The following is a 23,161-nucleotide window of genomic DNA, read 5'->3' on the forward strand; positions in this document are numbered from 1 at the left end:
ATTTTATGAGGCCACCATTACCTTGATCCCCAAACCAGACAAAGACCCCATCAAAAAGGAGAATTACAGACCAATATCCTTGATGAACATGGATGCAAAAATTCTCACCAAAATACTAGCCAATAGGATCCAACAGTACATTAAAAGGATTATTCACCATGACCAAGTGGGATTTATCCCTGGGCTGCAAGGTTGGTTCAACATCCACAAACCAAGGTGATACAATACATTAATAAAAGAAAGAACAAGAACCATATGATCCTCTCAATAGATGCAGAAAAAGCATTTGACAAAGTACAGCATCCTTTCTTGATCAAAACTCTTCAGAGTATAGGCATAGAGGATACATACCTCAATATCATAAAAGCCATCTATGAAAAACCCACAGCAACTATCATTCTCAATGGGGAAAAACTGAGAGCTTTCCCCCTAAGGTCAGGAACACGGCAGGGATGTCCACTATCACCACTGCTATTCAACATAGTACTAGAAGTCCTAGCCACAGCAATTAGACAACAAAAAGAAATAAAAGGCATCCGAATCAGCAAAGAAGTCAAACTCTCACTGTTTGCAGATGATATGATACTTTATGTGGAAAACCCAAAAGACTCCACCCCAAAACTGCTAGGACTCATATAGGAATTCAGTAAAGTGGCAGGATATAAAATCAATGCACACAAATCAGTGGCATTCCTATACACCACCACCAAGACAGAAGAAAGAGAAATTAAGGAGTCGATCCCATTTACAATTGCACCCAAAACCATAGGATACCTAGGAATAAATCTAACTGGAGAGGCAAAGAATCTGTACTCAGAAAACTATAAAATACTCATGAAAGAAATTGAGGAAGACACAAAGAAATGGAAAAACGTTCCATGCTCATGGATTGGAAGAACAAATATTGTGAAGATGTCAATGCTACCTAGAGCAATCTACACATTCAATGCAATCCCCATCAAAATACCAACCACTTTTTTCAAAGAAATGGAACAAATAATCCTAAAATTTGTATGGAACCAGAAAAGACCTCGAACAGCCAGAGGAATGTTGAAAAAGAAAAGCAAAGCTGGTGGCATCACAATTCCAGACTTCAAGCTCTATTACAAAGCTGTCATCATCAAGACAGTATGGTACTGGCACAAAAACAGACACATAGATCAAAGGAACAGAATAGAGAGCCCAGAAATGCACCCTCAACTCTATGGTCAACTCATCTTTGACAAAGCAGGAAAGAATGTCCAATGGAAAAAAGAGTCTCTTCAACAAATGGTGTTGGGAAAATTGGACAGCCACATGCAGAAGAATGAAACTGGACCATTTCCTTACACCACAGACAAAAATAGACTCAAAATGGTTGAAAGACCTAAATGTGAGACAGGAGTCCATCAACATCCTAAAGGAGAACACAGGCAGCAACCTCTTCGACCTCAGCCGCAGCAACTTCTTCCTAGAAACATCGCCAAAGGCAAGGGAAGCAAGGGCAAAAAGGAACTATTGGGACCTCATCAAGATAAAAAGCTTTTGCACAGCAAAAGAAACACTCAACAAAACCAAAAGACAACCGACAGAATGGGAGAAGATATTTGCAAATGACATATCAGATAAAGGGCTAGTATCCAAAATCTATAAAGAACTTATCAAACTCAACACCCAAAGAACAAATGATCCAATGAAGAAATGGGCAGAAGACATGAACAGACATTTTTCCAAAGAAGACATCCAAACGGCCAACAGACACATGAAAAAGTGCTCAACATCGCTCGGCACCAGGGAAATCCAAATCAAAACCTCAATGAGATATCACCTCACACCAGTCAGAGTGGCTAAAATTAACAAGTCAGGAAATGACAGATGTTGGCGGGGATGCGGAGAAGGGGGAACCCTCCTACACTGTTGGTGGGAATGCAAGCTCGTGCAGCCACTCTGGAAAACAGTATGGAGGTTCTTCAAAAAGTTGAAAATAGAGCTACCATACAATCCAGCAATTGCACTACTGGGTATTTACCCCAAAGATACAAATGTAGGGATCTGAAGGGGTACATGCACCCCGAAGTTTATAGCAGCAATGTCCACAATAGCCAAACTGTGGAAAGAGCCAAGACGTCCATCGACAGATGAATGGATAAAGAAGATGTGGTGTGTACACACACACACACACACACACACACACACACACACACACACAACGAAATATTATGCAGCCATCAAAAAGAATGAAACCTTGCCATTTGCAACGATGTGGATGGAACTGGAGGGTATTATGCTAAGCAAAATAAGTCAATCAGAGAAAGACATGTATCATATGATCTCACTGATATGAGGAATTCTTAATCTCAGGAAACAGGTTTTTGCTGGAGTGGTGGGGGGTGGGAGGGATGGGGTGGCTGGGTGACAGACACTGGGGAGAGTATGCGCTATGGTGAGCACTGTGAATTGTGCAAGACTGTTGAATCACAGATCTATACCTCTGAAGCAAATAATACATTATATGTTAAAAAAAAAACAGAAGAAGATAGCAGGAGGGGAAGAATGAAGGGGGGGAAATCGGAGGGGGAGATGAACCATGAGAGACTATGGACTCTGAAAAACAAACTGAAGGTTCTATAGGGGAGGGGGGTGGGAGGATGGGTTAGCCTGGTGATGGGTATTGAGGAGGACACGTTCTGCATGGAGCACTGGGTGTTGTACGCAATGAATTATGGAACACCACATCGAGAACTAATGATGTAATGTATGGTGATTAACATAATAAAAAAAATTTCATATATCTCACTTAGCATAATGCCCTCAATGCCCATCCATATTGTCACAAATGGCAGGATTTCTTTCTTTTTAAATGAATATTCCAGTGTGTGTGTGTGTGTGCGTAGTGAATCTCACAGTACAGAAGAACACAGAATCAGAGATGCTGAGGGTTTAAAGGGCTTTCACAGGGGCTCCACTCTTGCCACGTGCTCAGCGTGTGGACTTCATAGACAACACCCCTGCCCACTGCTTTCCCAGCCACTGCTTGAGTATCTTCGGTGTCCGTGATTCAGCATCTCCCCAGGGTATCACTTTGCCTTGAGGCCGGGAGTGCCAAAGAGTTACTCCTTACCGAGTCCAATAACTTCCTGTAGCATCTCCCTGTAGTCTTAATTCACCCTTGGCCACGCTCCACCCCCAGTTTTTAACTCCACATTCATAAAGCAGCCCAATCAATAACTGAAGATTGTTCTCCTGCCCTATCCTCTCCTCTCCGGGATAAACACTGCCCGCTCTCTCAACTGTTACTCACATGCAGGTCTGCATCCTCGCCCCATCCCGATGCTGGCCAGGACCACCAGAGCTGCCCCTGTTGCCCTGTGCTCCTGCGTATGGCATCTACAAGCACGTCAGTGGTAACTCGCGGCATGTCATGGTGCCCTTTCACAGGCTTCCTGTGGCTTCTCCAAACAGGACCGCCAAAGCAGCAACTATGCCATTCAGTGCCCCACAGCTGATTTTTGTAGGCTGAAGAGGAAGACCTGATGTTCTCTCTTCAGTGTTTTATATGTTGATTGTGGGCCCATGCCTCCAGGTTACTAAACCAGCTAATGTGTCATAGCTATTGCTCTTTGAAGACACAACTAGCAGTTCTCCCCCAAACCGATTTCTCCCTTATCTCTAGGGATTTGGCTGCCTTGCTAAGGATTGTTTCCCAGCCTCCCCTACGATTAGGTGAGGCCACATAACCAAGTTCTTGCCAAAGGTGTGTGAGCAGGAGTGGCATTTACAATTTCCAAAGCACCTGGTGAAAAAGCAATCCCTCATCCTGGACTTCCCTACTAACTCCTTGCAGGCTGGAAATGGAAACAATGAGACCCACCCTGGAGGATGATTGAGTCCTACCAGCTCAGTCCCTTCATGACTTCTAGAACAGAGCTCGCTTACCCAGCAAGGGTGTTACAAAGAGAAACAGACCTCTGTGTTCTCGAGCCACTGCATTCAGGGCTTCTTCGTCCCAAGAGCTTAGCCCAGGGACACCTGGTGGCTCAGTCGGTTGAGAGTGACGCTTGGTTTCAGCTCAGGTCATAAACTCCAGCTCAGGTCAGGATCTCGGGGTTGTGGGATGGAGCCTCTTTGTAGGGACCTGCGCTCAGTGGGGGGTGTGCTTGAGATTCTCTCTCCCTCTGCCCCTCCCCCCATTCGTGTGAGCATGTTTTCTCTCAAATAAATAAATATTTTTTAAAAAAAGACACACAACACACAAGAGCTTAGCTTCTACCACTACTAAAATATCTTCCCAGCTTTTGTAATTTGAAGATCTGATGAGCAGATATGCTATATTTTTAAAGAAATCGTTGATAAATATCAATCAGGAACAGGGAACAAAAACACTATAGGAAGGTAAATGCTCTTCTTTATTTTCCTATTATTGTAATAATAGAGACAAACGATTTTCAGAGCATAAGAAAAAAGCTCTTGCAAGTGGAAGGCTCTGAAGTAAGCCAATTCTACAACAGAGCTTGTTTCTGCCTACCCTATTTTACACCCTCCTGGATGAAAGATGTTGAGCACTAGAGGTACTCTTCAGATTAAATCACTAGGAAAGGTCCTTTAAAAACACGTGGATTTTACTTAGGAAAATCTACCCTACCCTAACATTTAAAAATTTAAAGCTTTTCAATTCAACCTTATCATGAGAATATGATAAATGATAAACCAAGCCAAAAAATTTTCTGTACATCACAGGGCACACTCAGAGTAAAAAGGCAACCTATGGAATAAGAGGAAATATTTGCAAATCATACATCTGCTAAGGGATTATTATTATTTAGAAAATATAAGGAACTCCTACAACTCAACAAAGAACAACCTGATTAAAAAAGGGACAAAGAATGTGAATAGACATTTTCCAAAGAAGATATACAAATGGCCAATGAGCACATGAAAAGATGTTCAACATCACTAATCATTAGGGAAATGGAAATCAAAAGCACAATGAGATACCACCTCACACCCATTAGAATTGCTATTATCAAAACAAAACAAAATAACAAGTGTTGGCAAGGACGTGGAGAAATTTGTACCCTTGTGCGTTATTGGTGGAAATGTAAAATGGTGTAGCCATTACAGAAAACAGTGTGGTGGTTCCTCAAAAACTAAAAATAGAATTACCACATGATCCAGAAATTCACACCCAAAAGAATTTAAAGCAGGGTCTCGCAGAGATAGTTATATACCCATGTTCATAGCAGCATTAGTCCTAAGAGCTAAAAGGTGGAAGCAACCCAAGTGTCCGTCAACAGCAGAATGGATTAACAAAATGCGGCATATTCATACAACTGAATAGTCAGCCTTAAAAAGGAAGGAAACTCAGACACGTGCTACAACGTGGATGAACCTTGAAGACATTATGCTCAGTGAAATAAGCCAGTCACAGAGGGCAAGTACTGTATGATTCCTCTTCAGTGAGGTATCTAGAGGTAGAAAGGTGGCTGCCAGGGGCTGAAGGGAGGGATGGGAGTTAGCTGTGTAATGAGTACGGAGTTTCCGTTTAGGAGGAGGGAAGACGCTCTGGAGACTGGTTGCTCAACAACGTGAGTATTCAACACTACTGAACTTTACACTTAAAAGTGGTTAAGACAGGGGCGCCTGGGTGGCTCAGTCATTAAGCGTCTGCCTTCGGCTCAGGTCATGATCCCAGGGTCCTGGGATCGAGCCCCACATCGAGCCTGCCTCTCCCTCTCCGCCCTGCTCGCTTGTGCTCTCTCTCTGGCTATCTCTGTCTCTCTCTCTCAAATGAATAAATAAGATCTTTAAAAAAAACAAAACAAAACAGTTAAGACAGTCAATTTCACGTTATTTTCCCACAATTAAAACATTTTAAAAACCGCATCAAATTTGTTCCAAGGCCACCTTTATGTTTAACTCTTAATATTGGGCACAAATAACATTTAAAATGGAAGCTTCTCAAGGGCCCTAGCCCAGGGGTACAATGTCCTACAGAGGAAAACGGTTTCCTTACAAAGGTAACACGCAATGAAGGCAGATATGGTCTATAAGCCAAAATGTTTTATTAGAAGAATGAGGAGACCTGTCTATTACCGAATACTAGAGAATACAGAAATACTTAGAAATTAACATTAAAATATTTTTATTACCTTCTACCAATTAATAGGTTTTTAAATTTATTTCAAAAATAAATAAATAAAAATAAAAATTTTATTCCAATCTCAATGAGACTTCAAATCAGGTAAAGGTGAAGAGCTCCAAAACCATCTAATCATCTGTAGGTGGCAGTGAAAGCACAGTGTTTATGTCATGCAGCCTTGAAATGTCAAAGTGCGGGAAAATGAGATAACACACATGAGCAATCTAAAACTACTTTCTGCACCATTAACTGTGCAGGTTCTCCTACATAAATAAATGATCTGAACTTGTCCGATATAACAAATGTTTCTCCTGCCCAAACACTTTCCCCCCAGGGCTGGTACTCCACCAACCCCAGTCTCTTTTTTCTGTCTCATTCTTTGGCTTGATAGGTCTTTGTGATCCTATCTACCTAGAAACATGAGGCATTCAGTTCTGGGGACATGGCATAGTTTTCCTTCTTACAGAAAAAGAAACACACAAACACTAGTCAAATCCATAGCCTATTTACCAAGGGCCTACTAAATGCAAAGCATTCTGTTGGGTGCTCTGAAGTCCCTGAAGGTGGAGGTGCCAGGGGCTCGTTAACAAGACGGACACACAGAGTGACACGAGAGAAGAGAGTGCCATCAAGGGAGGAACAGCCATCCCAGGCACCTCTAACTCCCAGTTCTAAGAACCCGTGATTACTGTTAGGAGAATAAAGCCTACACAAGAGGCAGAACCTTGATCCAAACATACACCCCTGCAGGCTGCCCTGTGGCTCTCTGAGCGTCGTACTACCTACCTGCTCCCTTCCCCTGTCTATTGAGCTTCTTTTAGACCATGTGGCTTGCTGGCGGCAAGAGGCTGTATGAGCCAAAGGTCATAAATTTCTCATCAAGAATATCCACACAAGGGGCACTGGAGTGGCTCAGCTGGTAGAGCATGTGACTTGACCTCGGTGCTGTGAGTTTGAGCCCCACATTGGGTGTGGAGCCTATTTAAAATTAAAAAAAAAAAAAAAAAGAATATCCACAAGAAAAGTATAAGCAATAAGAAGATAGCATCACTGCAAAAATTCAACTGACTCATCACTGGGACCACATTAATTTTTTAAGCGTAAGAGAGTGAGTTCTGGCAAAAAGTGCTTCTGAGTAACCGAGAAATCAGTGCAGTTTTATTACCAAGGAAACAAAAAGCCCGCGCCATCTTTGTGTGTTCCTCTGCAGGCTGATTATAACATCTCCACGAGGTTCTTGGCCACCAAGAATGACAGGTCTCCCGGGAGAGGGTGGGGGACCATGTGACTGACAGAGGGCGGCCTGGATCTGGCGTGTTCTCAAAACCACACCTGCTGCCTGCCGTATATAAAAGGAACGGTTATAGGAGAAAGGTCAAAGTACATGGGCAAATTAGCTGCGACCATCGAACAAGCTACTAGAAATGGATAACCGTATAAAGAATAAATAAAATCAAATCTGTTAAGAGCAGTAAAGTTGACTTAAATGGAAAAGGAGGTAAAAACACACACACTAAAGAACACTGCCACAACTTGAGACATGGACGGAGGGCAAAGGCCAGAAGTGCGCAAACCCCTCAGGGCTCTGCATGCTTTGCTTGGAAGGAAGCCCCAGACACCTACACACACATTTCAGGGCTCCCTGGCATGAGGTTTCCCCAAATGAATCCTGGACACACTGAGGTTTCTGTGCAGCGATATGAGGGCACAGCGCCCCAAGTTCTGGCCCATGCCTCTCATCTGTAGGCCTACAAAAATTCAGACGGAGACAAAGAGAAAATACTCACCGCAGTGGGAAGAGTTCCTTAGAGCTGTGAGGTGCCAAAGGTGGGAGGGAGGCCTTTCCAGAAAGCCTTATCCAACCTCCCCTTTCTGCCAGATGGGGAGAGTGGTGATCAGAGAAATGAACTTTTTTTTTTAAGATAACTCGGCGAATTAATTAGCGGCAGAGGAAGAGCTCCCACACTAACCATTCCCAGTCTGAAAATTCCCAGGAAAAATGTAAATGTGCCACAGAAAAAAAAAGGGGGGACATTTCAGGCAGGAGAGAGACAAAGAGAACTAGTATTTTGGTGTCTAAAACATGTACTTTGCGTAAGCTCTAAGGAATGAGATGATTCACAGGTAAGAACCGAGACGAGGTGTTTAAAAAAATTACTCGCAGAAACAGCTTCCAAGAGGCAGAGACACTCAACCCAGTCTTTGCCAACTCAAAGCACAAGTTTAAAAAAAAAATAAAACAAAAACCTTTTTGAATATGAAATGTAACACACATACAAAAAGTGCAGCATGTGGGGAAATCCATTGGCTTCTTTTCCCTTCTCCACCCTGCTCTGTCCAAGAAGCTGAGGGTACAGATTGCATCCGAAGGCTCCGGGCCCCCAGCTTCCACTGGGTTCTGCTAATGGGAGCCTCAGAGCAGATTTCAGGGGAGAGAAGCCCGAGGCTGGGGGACTTATTCCCCTGGTTCCCTCTTTCTTGCAAGGTTCCCTCAACAGAAAGTCACTACTGTTCTCCAGGCAGGTTCCCCTCCCTCCAAGTTCTAGTAGCCTCTCCCGCCCTGTATCTCTTCATGCCGAATGGGGTGGGGGGAGGGGGCACCACAAGGCAGCAGTCCTCCAGTTTCCCCTTTCCTCACGAGGTTCCATTCTTGTATCATGAGACCCTTACGAATAAGCCCTCCTTGACTCATCTTAAAATCTGTTTTCTACGGACACCCTTACAGATACAAGGACAAAACAAAATATACAGCTTAATGAATTATCACAAAGTAAACACTAGAGTTATTAGCACTTAGGTCAATAACTAGAACTTGCCAGCATCCTGGAAGCTCTCTGGTATGCCCTCCTTACTATTGTATTCTCCCACAACCCTCCAAAGAGTTTCAACACCTAAGCATGAATTGCTCAACATGTGATTTCAATTTGGTCTACTTTTTGAAATTCATATAAATGAAATCATACAATATAAATTCCTTCATGCCTGGCTTTTTTCACTAAACACTATATGCCCAAGATTCACCCATGTTGTTGCATGTGCCTGCTACAGGATTCATTTCGATTGTGAAAAGCGTTCACCTGTATGTCTACACAACAACTGATTTATCCATTCTACAGCTGAACATATGGGTTGTTCCTAGAGCTACTAGAAATAATGCTACTATGAACATTCTTATCTATGTTTCTTAGGAGTGGAATCTGAGTCATAGGGTAGATGTATTTTCATTTTACTACTTAATAACCAACTATTTTCCAAATTGAAACTCTCACCAGCAATGCACAAGAATTTCCAGTTGCTAGAATATACTATTTCCTTTAACTGTGAGGCCAGAGTCTGTAGAAGGCCACCACGTACCTCACGGTAACCAGAGATTTCTACTCAATCAGCTGTCCTCAGGACTCTGACTGGATCTCTAGTCGGTCAGTGCAATATCACACTGCTAACTCTTGGCCTGGGGTTCTGCAGGACTTCAGCTGGTCCAGGACTAATTTTACTCTCCTGCAGCAGCCTTCTCTTAAGATCCTCTAAGTGAGAGAATCTTTAATATCTTTAAGGAACTCTATTTTCATTGCTGATTTAGATCTATTTTAACTAGAATTATAGATCACTTTGGTTATCTAGGCTCAATTTGCTGTGAGTTAAGTAACTGCCTGATCGTCTATATGCTTGTAAAATTTTTCAACTGTACAAAAATTGCCAAGGAAAAGGAATTTGAAAATTGCTAAATTTATAATACAATTTAGGAAATCAAGTGAAAAGGAGGTTCGTATCAACTTGGCCGTAGGATTATAGCTACAAGGTGTTGACATTTTTCTTAAAAACAGATTTAGACAAATAGTACCTCAATCTTCTTTATCGAGAAAACTATTCAATATGGCTCCTTCATTAAAAACAAACAACACACACACACACACACAAGACAGAGCAGTCCGTTTAGATACAAGTTTGACGGAGAGAGGGGTAGGGCAACAAAGATTCCCTCACCTCAAAATGGGAGACCGTTAGGGTCACCAAACGGTAAGATTCCACCCCTACCCCCCAACCCGGTTCACAGCACTCCTCACTTCCCTCACAACCCTCTTCTTGGGGACAGGCGGGCTGTCTACCAACCACTCCAGCCTTCCATGTTGATGGCCACCCTCCCTGAGAAAAACAAACATTAAGGACAGTGATCCCTTCCCCAAAACACTGGGGTAAGGAATTAGAACAAGATCCCCTCCCCTTGCGCATGCAGTGGTAAAGAGAAATATGTTAAGAACAGGAAATATAATTCTATCTGTGGTGTAGACAAATATAACTGGGACTTATTGTGTAAATCCATTAACTACATCCTTCCTAAGAATTATGAAATTGGCCTAACTATATTCACTCAAAAACTGGGCTCGAGCGCTAAAATAAAAATTCATTGAGGGCTTTTAACATCTAAACCAGAATTCAAAAATGGAACAAAAACAGATCATTTCACAAAGCGAAGGGAAGTAAAGCCCCTGGGATATGTGAAATCCCTCTTCTGCAAGGTGAAAAATTTCTCTTTCACTCATATTCCAAAATAAGTGAGGAAAATACAGTGGCATGAACAGTCCCAGAATGAGGGACGTTCTTCTGCTTGAATAAAAAATTCATTAAGCTCAAGTATTAAAGAAGCAAACTGGACACTGTAAGAGTTAACTTCTTGATCCATTGTTTACTTGCTGCCAAATGGTTCTGGGGAATTTTTCTCAGTGTCATTCTTTTTTACAACCAACATAAAGGTGTTGTGGAGGGCCAGAGACACAGGGAACGGTGTGAAATACCACAGGGGTCATAGAGAGGAGAGGAGGGCCACTGCCCTGAGCCTGGGTCTCCACGCTGGCCTGGTGACTGGTAGATCCCCTCCCCTAAGTGGGTCACAGCATCCCTGATGCTGTCACCCAGCGCAACAATCCACCTATGACTCCCTCGACCCTCCACCTCTGCACCTACATTTTCAGTCACACATTCTACCAATATTTATTAAACGCTGGCTATACACATACACACATACAACACATGCCAACCCTGAGAAACTTCAATTTAGTGGAGGATAAAAGGGAAGGAAACACTCAACAACAATACAAACACAGGCCACCACAGGGACAAGTACCAAGTGCCAAGGAACCTTACAGGGGTGAATAACCAACCCAGCTTCAGAGGCCAGGGAACATTTCCTGGAAAGCGCAGCACTGGAACTAAGACTTAAGGACACACAGCCGCTGGCGAAGCCAAGAGATGTGACGGTTGGTGGAACAGCACGAGAAAGGCAAGGAAGAACAAGTGCAAAAGGTCCCACGTGAATAAAACAGAGAGGAAGTGGGGAACGAGAGCTGATCTACCCTCAAGCGTCGCCTCTGTGTCTCTCTTTGCAAGACTGGCAAGTAGGAAAAAAACAATCTCCCTGTGTACAATAAAGGACTCAAACCTTAATGAGCTACATGCCATCGCTGCACTGCTTGATTTCAGCCGCACAGGGAACATTAATCAATACTTAATGAAAAAAAAAAAAAACTTGTGACAGGGCATATGAAATTAAGGCAATGGAAAGACTGGATCTGCAGATAAGAGGTTCCTAATCCAGCTGAAATATCAAACTCCCAAACTGCACATAAAACATAAATCCATGCAATGTAACTGAGCAATGAATAAATACTGTCTGGTGAATATGCTGATGCATTCACCTCGTAACAAGAAGTTTATTCCAGCAGCCAGGGTGGTAAAGGGAGGACCTTGGGGTGGGGGTGGGGGCGGGGTCTGAGTTCCTCAGCAAGGGACTGGCCCTCTTTGGGCCTTGCACCCTCATCGACACAAGAAGGAGTTGCTTAGGTTGCTGTCAATGCTTCTAAAACCCATTACTATGATGATGGCAGGTTATCACAATCAAAAGTACTTAATCACCAAAGACAAGAATTTAGGTAACTTTTATAAGTCACAGACTTACTATGGTTTTTATCTGAGGACAAAAAGAGCAAGGGCCCTCAAACTGTCTTAAATTCAAAAAGCAAGTAGTTAACTTCACGTACCTTTTAAAAGTTGACAAATCATGTATCACCAAAAATAAAGATAAAATTTTAAGACAAGCAAATGAGGTAATATTTTTTTTAAGAAAAGAGAAAGTAAAAAATTTAATGTAATGAGGCAGGTGATGATTGGGGTTGCTCACTTCCCTTCCTATTGGTTTCAATTCCCTTCCAAGGTTAAAATACTCCCAACATGCAAATTATTCCACTGAAGAATTCCAGTCCTTTCTTAGCAATTTGCAGAGATGTTTATACAAAAGGGATTATTTCTAGACTTCCATGTGACAGAAAAGGGATAGAATGCATTGGGGACTAAAAAATAAAGAAGGGGTGCCTGGGTGGCTCAAGTCAGTTAAGCATCTGACTCTTGATTTCCACTCAGGTCATGATCTCAAGGTCGTGAGATTGAGCCCTGTGCTTGGGGTGGGGGGGGGGTCTGCTTGAGATTCTCTCTCCCTCTCTTTCTGCCCCTACCCCCCCCACTTCGCACTCACTCCTCTCTCTTAAAAAAAAAAAAAAAGGGCAAACCAAAGTGCATAAATGCATATGCAAGGCAGAAGCAAATAACCAAGGATCCCAATTTTAACCACTTAGAAATATCTTAATAAAAGTGGGTATTTTATGATTTCAGGAACTTTGTGATAAAGGGGTAACTCTGTTTAGGAGTACCTAAATTAGTACAAAATGCCAGGCACTATGTTAAGCACTTGGGATTTTTCTGGTTTGGATTTTTCTGGTTTAGAGTTCTCACAATCCTATCAGATGAGTATTATCTCTATCTTAACTGTATAGAGACTAAGTAGGAACAGAGACTCAGAAGGGTTAAGTAACTAGACAAAGTCACACAGCTTAAAGAGTGAAAAGCTATACTATGAATCCCATCCTAGTCAACACCAAATCTCATTCTCCTTCAATAGATGATGCAGACTTTAAGCATCAAAGTAAAGGAACTAAATACATTTTCCTCTTTTTGTTTGATTCTCTTAACTATATGCCTTCATTTCAAGCGGAGTTTATGCTAATCATGACTTCATAAACAAATCATTTGTGAGAGAAACCACATCCAGGGTAAAGTCATAAGTTGAAAATGCCTTATTTCAGAGAGTACTTCCTGAAAGAGACAAAGCAGCAATTACAGCCGAAGGAGTACCAACTCCTATGCCAAGTATTGTATTTGAAACAACTTTGTAAATGAGAAGAAGAACCTAAAACAAAAGAAATACTGCATTTCTTAAATATACCATTTTTAGAAAAAGCTATTTTAACACAAGATATCTCTTTTACATAACTGGATATGATGAAAAATGTTCCTCTCTAACACAGCCTTTTGATGGACAGGAGGTAAGTAGCATTTAGTTAATTTCATCACAGATTATCACCAAGTAATGCTATACTTAAGAGGTACAAACTTCCAGTTATAAGTAAGGCTGGGGATGAAAAGTACAGCATGGGAAAAGTGGTCAATCATATTGTAATAACTTTGTATGTGACAGAAAAAAAAAGTAGTGCTATACTTACTAAGTTTCAAAATAATTTAACAATACATTTCTGACACTGTGCTGGCAAAGGACTTTGAAATGGGTTATGCTGTCATCTTCCTACACTATTAATGTGATTTTTTATTTATTTTCAACATTGTTTTACATTAACAGTAAATGTAATTTTTTTCAACTTAAGGAAAATGCTGCTATGGTAAATCATATTTAGGAGTCTTTGTCACTTGGTTTCAATTACTCTGTTCCACAAAATGTACTTAAATGCTTCAAAAAAAAAAAAGACTAAGGGGTGCCTGGTTGGCTCAGTCAGTTAAGCGTCTGACTCTTGATTTCAGCTCAGGTCATGATCTCGGGGTCTTGAGATCAAGCGCCCAACACACATAGTCTGCTGGAGATTCTCTCTCTCCTTCTCCCTCTGCCCCTCCACCAGTCCCTCCCTCCCTCCCTCTCAAATAATCTTTAAAAAAAGACTATAGTTACTGAATCTAAAGTTTTTAAAATACTGACTTGAAAGCCAATCACTTTTTAATATTTATCCAAAAATGTATTTGTGTGTACAACAGAACACAACCTGTCTGGTAATGCCTTTAAAACATGCATCACACGTATTTTTTTCAACCTTAAGCAAATGAATACAAGTGTTGGTGACATTAAAAGCAGCTTGAGCCCAATGGGAGCTAAAAGATTTACTCAAAAAGGGTTTGTAACTATGAAATTTATGTGACAAAATTCAGGGATAAGGATGGGGGAAGGGAGTCCAGAAACAATATCAAAAGAGAAAAAAGATACAAAATTTCATTTACAACTGCTACTATTTAAAAATTCAATGAAAATTTAAAGAGTCAAGCCTCCAAAATTATTCTCCTTTGTATAATACTGGAGACTTAATTTTTTTATACAGTCCTTTTCTCATTTGATAGGAATTAAAATTCTAGTCACACCAATATTTGAAAATTTTAATACAGGCTATTAATATATACAATTCTAATCCAAAATCCTATCTAACCTAGATACTTGGCTAACTAGCTGTAGTCAAGAAGGAAGGAAAAAAGGGAGGGGGGGGAATGGAAGAACAAACTCTTATCTTGTGTTTGTTCACAGCAATTGCTCAAATTCATTTTATTTTTTTGCTCAAATGCATTTTAAATTATCAACAGCCCATGATGCCACTGACCAGACTGCTAATCACCCCCACAGTTCTCACTAAAGGAAGACTCAGGGCTGATTTAGAGACAGCCCACTCTAACAAGTGACATTTCTGAAGGAAACTTTTCTTACACCTCCATGTTTCAAGGGGATACCACAAGATTCCATCTCTTTGTAAGCGAGTTTATTTTTAAAATCACTGTTGTTGATGTTGCATCATGGGTGATGGAAGTTTCACTCTGAGGAGGGTCGATGATATTTACAATCACAACAAAACTCCTTTCCATTAGAAATGGACATTGTTTGATGGGAGTTAGTTCCTGCATACACCTAAAGTTATTGAGTGACTTCTAATTAATAACTACTTGTCTTTGATATTGCTTTTTAAAATTTAATTTGACAAATAATACTTAAGTTTCTCTAGGTAGAGGGAGGGCATGAGAGTTACTATACTAGCCATGTCCTCTTCCCGAGGTGTTGCTTTCTGTGCACACCAGTGACATCCATTTCTAGGACACTGGTAAACACCATTTGAAGACAGTGTTAGGCACTTCCAAATGTGCATGAAAAACTAGCTCATCTGTTGTTCTAAGAGTCAAGCTCTTAATCTGTGGACCATGGCGCAACACACTGCTGTTTCTAGACCTATGGTAATTGAGAAAGAACGTAATACTATGAGGAAGTGTTTCCACTTAAAAATAAATAGGTTTAATAACTAACCAAGCAAGTATTCATTGACAAACCAGAGAGCAGTTGCTGTGGGTCCCTCCTTCACTCACCCATCAATTCAGCAAAAATTTAATGAGTACTCCTATGGGCTCAAGAAGCAGTGGGGATATAGTAGGCAAAAGGGAAAGTTCCTGCTCTCAAATGAGAATTACTATGAATTAACCAGTTATGTGGTTCCTTTATTAGTTTTCTAATACACATTTTATATATTAAAACTATATTTAATGAGTAAAAATTCATCCTTTGGACATCACTAACCTGGGTTACAAAACATTTAAACAGAATAAAGATGATAGAAAAGTAGCAAACTATTTTGTAAGATTCAAAATTCAGAATGGCCTTCTCCCAATTAGTCCCAATCAAAGAATGTTTATTATAAGAATAATTGCTACCCAATTTCACACTACAGGAAAAATCATTAAAAAAAAAGGTTATTCTTTAGGGGAAATGGGAGGTGAGCCGAGAGAGAGAAAATGAATAAATTTGCCAGTGTTTTATAACACACCAGACCATTTTAATAGGTTAGTGCATATTAGTAATAATACCTAGGAAATGTATTTCTTAATAAACACTAAGACACACACGTTGACTCTACAACACAAAATACTCTTATAATTAAAATCCACTGACATGCCAAGTCAAGTATGAGAGTGTCAAGCATTTATTTTTCAACAAAAGGTTTTATTCCTCCTATTCTTAACTATTTTACAGTTTCTAAGTGTCGTTCCCCCAACAAACTATAAGATGACCACTCCTCACAATCAAGTTCAATCTGGCCCTTTGAATGATTCATACCCAGAAGAATACAAGATCGCAGCCCTTATCTTCTACAGCTGTATCTTCATAATCGGATTATTTGTTAATGCCACTGCCTTATGGGTTTTTAGTTGTACCACCAAGAAGAGAACCACTGTAACCATCTATATGATGAATGTAGCATTACTGGACTTAATATTTATAATGAGTTTACCCTTTCGGATGTTTTATTATGCAAAAGGCGAATGGCCATTTGGAGAGTACTTCTGCCAGATTCTTGGGGTTCTCACGGTGTTTTATCCAAGTATTGCTCTATGGCTTCTTGCTTTTATTAGTGCCGACAGATACATGGCCATTGTGCAACCAAAATATGCCAAAGAACTTAAAAACACAGGCAAAGCCGTGCTAGCATGCGTGGGAGTCTGGATGATGACCCTGACAACTACCATCCCACTTCTACTGCTCTATGAAGATCCAGATAAGGCCTCCACACCCCCCACCTGCCTGAAGATTTCTGACATCATCCACTTAAAAGCTATTAACATGTTAAACTTCACTCGACTGATACTTTTTTTCTTGATTCCCCTGTTCATCATGATTGGGTGCTACTTAGTCATCATTCATAGTCTCCTTCACGGGAAGACATCCAAGCTTAAACCAAAAGTCAAGGAGAAGTCTATAAGAATCATCATCACACTCATGGTGCAGGTGCTCATCTGCTTTATGCCTTTCCACGTCTGTTTTGCTTTCCTGATGCTGGAAGGGGATGAGAACAGTTACAACCCCTGGGGAGCCTTTACCACCTTCCTCATGAACCTCAGCACCTGCCTGGATGTGATTCTCTACTACATTGTTTCAAAACAATTTCAGGCTCGAGTCATTAGTGTCATGCTCTACCGCAATTACCTTCGGAGCGTGCGCAGAAAAAGCTTCCGATCAGGTAGTTTACGGTCACTAAGCAATGTAAACAGTGAAATGCTTTGAATGATAAGCATGTGTTTGTCTTTAGTTTCTTTATATTCACTTTACTAACTACCCTAAGGCCAGTGGATATTCTGTATGATATTACCAAGTCTCTCCTGAAAAAAAAAAATTTAAAAACACTTTTGTGGGATCTTAGTATGTGACAACATAATTAAATATTCTTAATTATTCTAATGAATTCATTTTTTTTTCAAAACTTGTATAAAACATATTTGGAGTTACTGGGAGAAAAATATCCAATTTGTATTTCACAATGAAGCCTTATCTAAATACATAGTTGACAACGTTTTGGATTTAATTCTACGTGCAAGTGGGTTGACGTCAATCAAGTCAGTAGGCCAAAAAAAAAAAAAAAAAGAAAAGAAAATCCACTTACTGTTCAAAATAGTTTAAATTGTTAAATTATAATTTGATTAAACCCAAACCAAAGCTCCCTTTGGTTTAATATACACTCAGTATTGATGGGCTAAATCTTACTATATTTTGTGTTCTAAACACCAAACTTCCAAGATTCCTACACAAGCAACTATGTTCAACCCATCACTGTTACATGTCACCAACCAAAATTAGCAGGAGCAATCACCTGAAGGGGCCTGCAAAGGCAATCTCCATCAGCCCTCCCCTACTCTGAATTCATTTTTTTTTTTTTTGCAAACAGATAATAGTCATTCAATAAACACTTACTGAGCGCCTACTGTGCACCAGACTCTACATACAACCAATGCAGGAGACCCAATCCGAGAATCTATTTCAACCCAATAACCCAAGTTCATTCCTATGACATGAAATTTCCTGCTGTAGGGTAAAATATATTTCTCCAATATAAACAGTTTGCTCTTCTTATTGATTAAACATCACATTACAAGAGAATGATTTCTTCCCAGGCCATATGTCATGGTATAATAGCACTAGTCAGGGACCTTGGATTCTTACCGTAGCCTTGCCATTTAATTTCCCCTAATAAAGTAACAAACCAAGTAACTTCCCCATTTAAAAAGAAAAGGAAGTGAACTATAATCTGTAAAGCACATATTATTCTAAATATTATGGAAATATGAAAATGAGTCTATCATAACTTCCTCTCTGCTAAATCACTTTCATTACTCTTAACATGATCCCCTCCTAATGGGACTAAGAATCAGATAAATGCATTAGTTAGAAATGGATTTCTATAATTAACATGGGTAAATTCATATTCTTAAAAAAAAGAAAAAAAGGTAAACATGAAGGAGGCTAATCATAAAATAGTGTTTTAATACTAGAAGATCCCTTAGATGATCTTCTAGTCTAACTCTTCTGTTTTATATATAAAGGAACTAAAGTCCAAAGAGGTTATATGACTTGCTCAGTTGAAGAACCAGGACTAGAAACCAAGTTCCTGTTATGTCAACCACCAGTTTTCAATAATAAAAAGCAAACAAGTTCACAGAACATAAACATTCTCAGAGCTACATAAGATAAAGGAGTTAAGATGGTACTGAGACATAGTTTCTCTTAGACGTAGTTTCTCCACAAAGAGAAAACTACTTGAAGTTTTTAGTTTAAATAGTCAAGTGAGCAAGATACTTTAGCAAATATCTTTTAAACAAATTATTATTTCTGAAACATGGGAAATAACTCCTATATTTGATATATAGGTTTATGGTATGTATATACAGTCATAGCCTACTCTCAACTATACAGTCTAATCTACTCTTATGTAATTTATTTAATTTTTTTTTGAATTTTTTTAAAGATTTTATTTTTAAATACACCCAGCATGGGGCTCGAACTCACAACCCTGAGATCAAGAGGTGCATGCTCCACCAACTGAGCCAGCCAGGTGCCCCTTGCTAACTTATTAAATGGCAAGTTCTCTGCAATGGCTTTTCTTGATGAGAAGAACTTAACTTGGGAGCATAAAATACAACAAAAAACTTTATTGACACAAAGTGAAAATACATGTTATGGTTCTCACAGTAAAACTACAGATAATCTAAAGCACAATTAAAAAAATAATTTTATTAGGCTGTAATCAGATACATTTTAACATGATGTATGAAAACTCAAAATTCCACTTAATTCTGAAGAGTTTCAATTCTGAGAAACAATATAACATCCATATGTAAATACTAATAACTAAAAAATAATGGGTATTTAAGGACAGTTGTGTGAGAGGCATGGGTTTCTAAAAGCACCTAATAGGGCACCTGGGCGGCTCAGTTGGTTAAGCGACTGCCTTCGGCTCAGGTCATGATCCTGGAGTCCCGGGATCGAGTCCCGCATCAGGCTCCCTGCTTGGCAGGGAGTCTGCTTCTCCCTCTGACCCTCCCCCCTCTCATGTGCTTGCTCTCTCTCATTCTCTCTCTCTCAAATAAATAAATTCTTTAAAAAAATAAAAAATAAATAAAAGCACCTAATATACATAGCTTTTTTTTTTTTAAGATTTTATTTATTTATTTGAGAGAGAGAGAACACATGAGAGGGGATAGGGTCAGAGGATGAAGCAGACTCCCTGCCGAGCAGGGAGCCTGACGCGGGACTCAATCCCAGGACTCCAGGATCATGACCTGAGCCGAAGGCAGTCGCTTAACCAACTGAGCCACCCAGGCGCCCGAATATACATAGCTTTTAATGGAGTTATCTTTACTTTCAAAACATAATGGTTACATTTTCTGAATTTCAAATAACAGTCTTGAGAATGTATCAGATGCTACGTATAATTTCTATGCAGGACACTAGAAAAGAAATGAACAGGTCTATGGTTCAAAGACCTTACCTTATAGTCTTATGGGCTACACTGCAATCAAGGCTACCCCTTCAACATTACAGAAGGTAAGGCAATTGAGTACATAAAGTAAAACTAGTTCTCCCTCAAACAACCAGAAGGATGGCATGGAAGGCCCAGGTCATAATGACAATGACAATGTAATAAACACTAGGAATCTTAATAAATTTGCTGGAATACACATAAAAGGGCAATTACTTCTGCCAAAGGGCGACAGGTGCAGAAAGAAAACCAAGCAGGCATGAGAATACAAATACATAGCATGTTAAGAAAGCTGAATGGAGTGGCCTGAAACACTGGACTGGGGCCAGATGATGAGGACTCTAAAGGGAAAGAAGAAAATCAGTATGAGGGGTAGGGGATTGTCACTGCTAGGATGTTTGCATGAAAGAGCTCTCTTAATTCTTCCCACTGCCTGGGAGGTATAGAGTTCTGACCCTCAATTTACATATGAGGATCCACTATAAACTGAGCTCAGGAAGGGAACTTGAGAGAAGTAACTTGCTCAAGATCACACACAAGTAATACCGTGGGAGAGCTGGAATCTCAAATCTGGTATATCTGACGGGAAAGCCTCTGCACTCCCACTGCTCAGATTGCTTTGCTGCCATCCTGGAGGAGTCTGATTTTTACTTTGAAGGAAATAAGGATTTAAAAGATTTTATTTATTTTTTATTTTATTTTATTTTTTTTAAGATTTTATTTATTTGACAGAGAGAGATACAGCGGGAGAGGGAACACAAGCAGCGGGAGTGGGAGAGGGAGAAGCAGGCTTCCCGCGGGAGCAGGGAGCCCGATGCGGGGCTCGACCCCAGGACCCTGGGATCATGACCTGAGCCGAAGGCAGACGCTTAACGACTGAGCCACCCAGGCGCCTCGTATTTAAAAGATTTTAAAGATTTTTTTTTTTTTTTTTTTTTTTTTTTGAGAGAGAGAGACAGAGAGAGAGAGCATGAAAGAGGGGAGGGTTGGAGGGAGAAGCAGACTCCCTGCCGAGCAGGGAGCCCGATGCGGGACTCGATCCAGGGACTCCAGGATCATGACCTGAGCCGAAGGCAGTCGCTTAACCAACTGAGCCACCCAGGCGCCCCTTAAAAGATTTTAAAAGAAGACTGGCATGGTTGAACTTGCATTTTGGAAGAATAATTTCTAACCACATTATCTGGGATGCTTTGAAGTGGATAGGAAGACTAGTTAGAGAATTATGGAACAATCTAGGCAGGAAAAGATCAGAGTTTAAGGGTGCCTGGGTGGCTCAGTCAGGTAAGTGTCTGCCTTCAGCTCACGTCATGCTCTCGGGGTCCCGGGAATGAGTCCGGTGTCAGGCTCCCTGCTCAGTGGGGAGTCTGCTTCTCCCTCTCTCTCTGCCTCTCCCCTTGTTTGTGAGCTCGCTCTCACTCTCACTCTCTCTCTCAAATAAATAAATAACATCTTAGAGTTTAGACTGACCTGACAGCAGGAGTAGAGAAGATGTGGTGAATGAATGATTTACACAGGACTTCAAATTAACAGGACCTGGTGCCCTAGTCCAAGGATGAGAAAAGAGAAAGACTGGATGACCAGGTAGATGGAAATGCCATTAATGGAGATGCGAGCCCAGCAAAAGAGGAGACCAGAAGAGATGAGAGCTCAGAACATGACAAATTTTCTCTGAGTCTTAGAAGCCACTAGAAATATGACTCTAGCAAGATCAGGAAAGTATATGGGCTGGAGATAGAGAGCTGGGAAACAAACAACAGATGTTAACTGTAGCTGACGTCATGGGAGTGGACAAGGAAGCCCAGAGTAAGCTTGAGAAAGGAGCTGCACACAATAAATAAGATCAAAAAGCACCAGGAGAGAGCAGTAGGCTGGGGCTCAAGGCAGCAGGTTAGTTCATGAAATAATGGAGCTCAAAAGTATTTATGAGCTACTGAAAGGGCAAATAAAACAAATGAAAATAAGACACTGGCTTTAAAAATTAGTTGGTTGCGAGGGACATTTTTTTTTTTTTTTAAGATTTTATTTATTTTTTTATTTGAGAGAGAGAGAGAGAAAAACAGCATGAGAGGGGATAGGGTCAGAGGGAGAAGCAGGCTCCCCGCTGAGCCGGGAGCCCGATGTGGGACTTGATCCCAGGACTCCGGGATCATGACCTGAGCCGAAGGCAGTTGCTTAACTAACTGAGTTACCCAGGCGCCCGCTAGGGACATTTCTTTTTTTTTTTTTTTTTTTTTTTTTAAAGATTTTATTTATTTATTTGAGACAGAGAGAATGAGATACAGAGAGCACGAGAGGGAGGAGGGTCAGAGGGAGAAGCAGACCCCCCACTGAGCAGGGAGCCCGATGCGGGACTCGATCCAGGGACTCCAGGATCATGACCTGAGCCGAAGGCAGTTGCTTAACCAACTGAGCCACCCGGGCGCCCCTAGGGACATTTCTAAGACAAGTTTTAACTACAGTCAGGTAAAAAAAAAAAAGAGAGAGAGAGAATTAAATAGAAATGAAGAATTGTAGAGAGTGCAAATAAATTTGGCATTGGCGGCAAAAGAAAAAGGGTAACAAGAGGTTATGTGAAGAATACTGCAAATTATAAAGCACGCTGACTAAAAAAAGAGTAGTTTCCTCTCCTGAGTTTCTGAAGCTTTGCTAACATCTAATGAAAGATGTATTCACAAAATGCAGAGTTTACTGAAACAAAGATTTATGTTCCAAGAAGTCTATTTTTTTTTTTTAAAGATTTTATTTATTTATTTGAGACAGAGAGAATGAGAGAGAGAGAGCACATGAGAGGGGGGAGGGTCAGAGGGAGAAGCAGGCTCCCTGCCGAGCAGAGAGCCCGATGCGGGACTCGATCCAGGGACTCCAGGATCATGACCTGAGCCGAAGGCAGTCGCTTAACCAACTGAGCCACCCAGGCGCCCCCCAAGAAGTCTATGTTTGAGAAAGCTTCAGGACTCTAAAAAGCCATATGTAATGTTTCATGATTTGAAAAGGAAAGAGAAATATGTTCTCATTCAGGTGATGGCTGAATTAACATTCATATTGTCTTTCAATATACTTCCATATCTCAGGAGGCCGTAGAAAGAACCAAAAAGAATTAGCCTAGATGAGAAATGTTTGGGGAAAACTAATGACTTAGTAACACTGCTTC

At 40.7% G+C, this 23,161-nt stretch overlaps 2 protein-coding genes across 3 annotated transcripts in view; one reads left to right on the forward strand and one right to left on the reverse strand.

The window, feature by feature from the left end:
• The window catches only part of UBAC2 (UBA domain containing 2), a 187,980-nt gene that overhangs the window by 131,917 nt on the left and 32,902 nt on the right, over positions 1–23,161 (reverse strand). The gene's annotated exons all lie outside the window — the stretch shown is intronic.
• On the forward strand, positions 13,278–17,299 carry GPR18 (G protein-coupled receptor 18). Its single transcript, XM_035003124.1, has 2 exons — positions 13,278–13,491; positions 16,233–17,299. Exon 2 carries the CDS (start codon positions 16,266–16,268, stop codon positions 17,259–17,261), a length of 996 nt encoding a protein of 331 aa, XP_034859015.1. The 5' UTR covers positions 13,278–13,491; positions 16,233–16,265; the 3' UTR covers positions 17,262–17,299.

This window comes from Mirounga leonina, unplaced genomic scaffold (assembly GCF_011800145.1).
Source record: "Mirounga leonina isolate KUSES-001 unplaced genomic scaffold, KU_Mleo_1.0 Mir_127, whole genome shotgun sequence".
NCBI classification, from domain to species: domain Eukaryota; kingdom Metazoa; phylum Chordata; class Mammalia; order Carnivora; family Phocidae; genus Mirounga; species Mirounga leonina.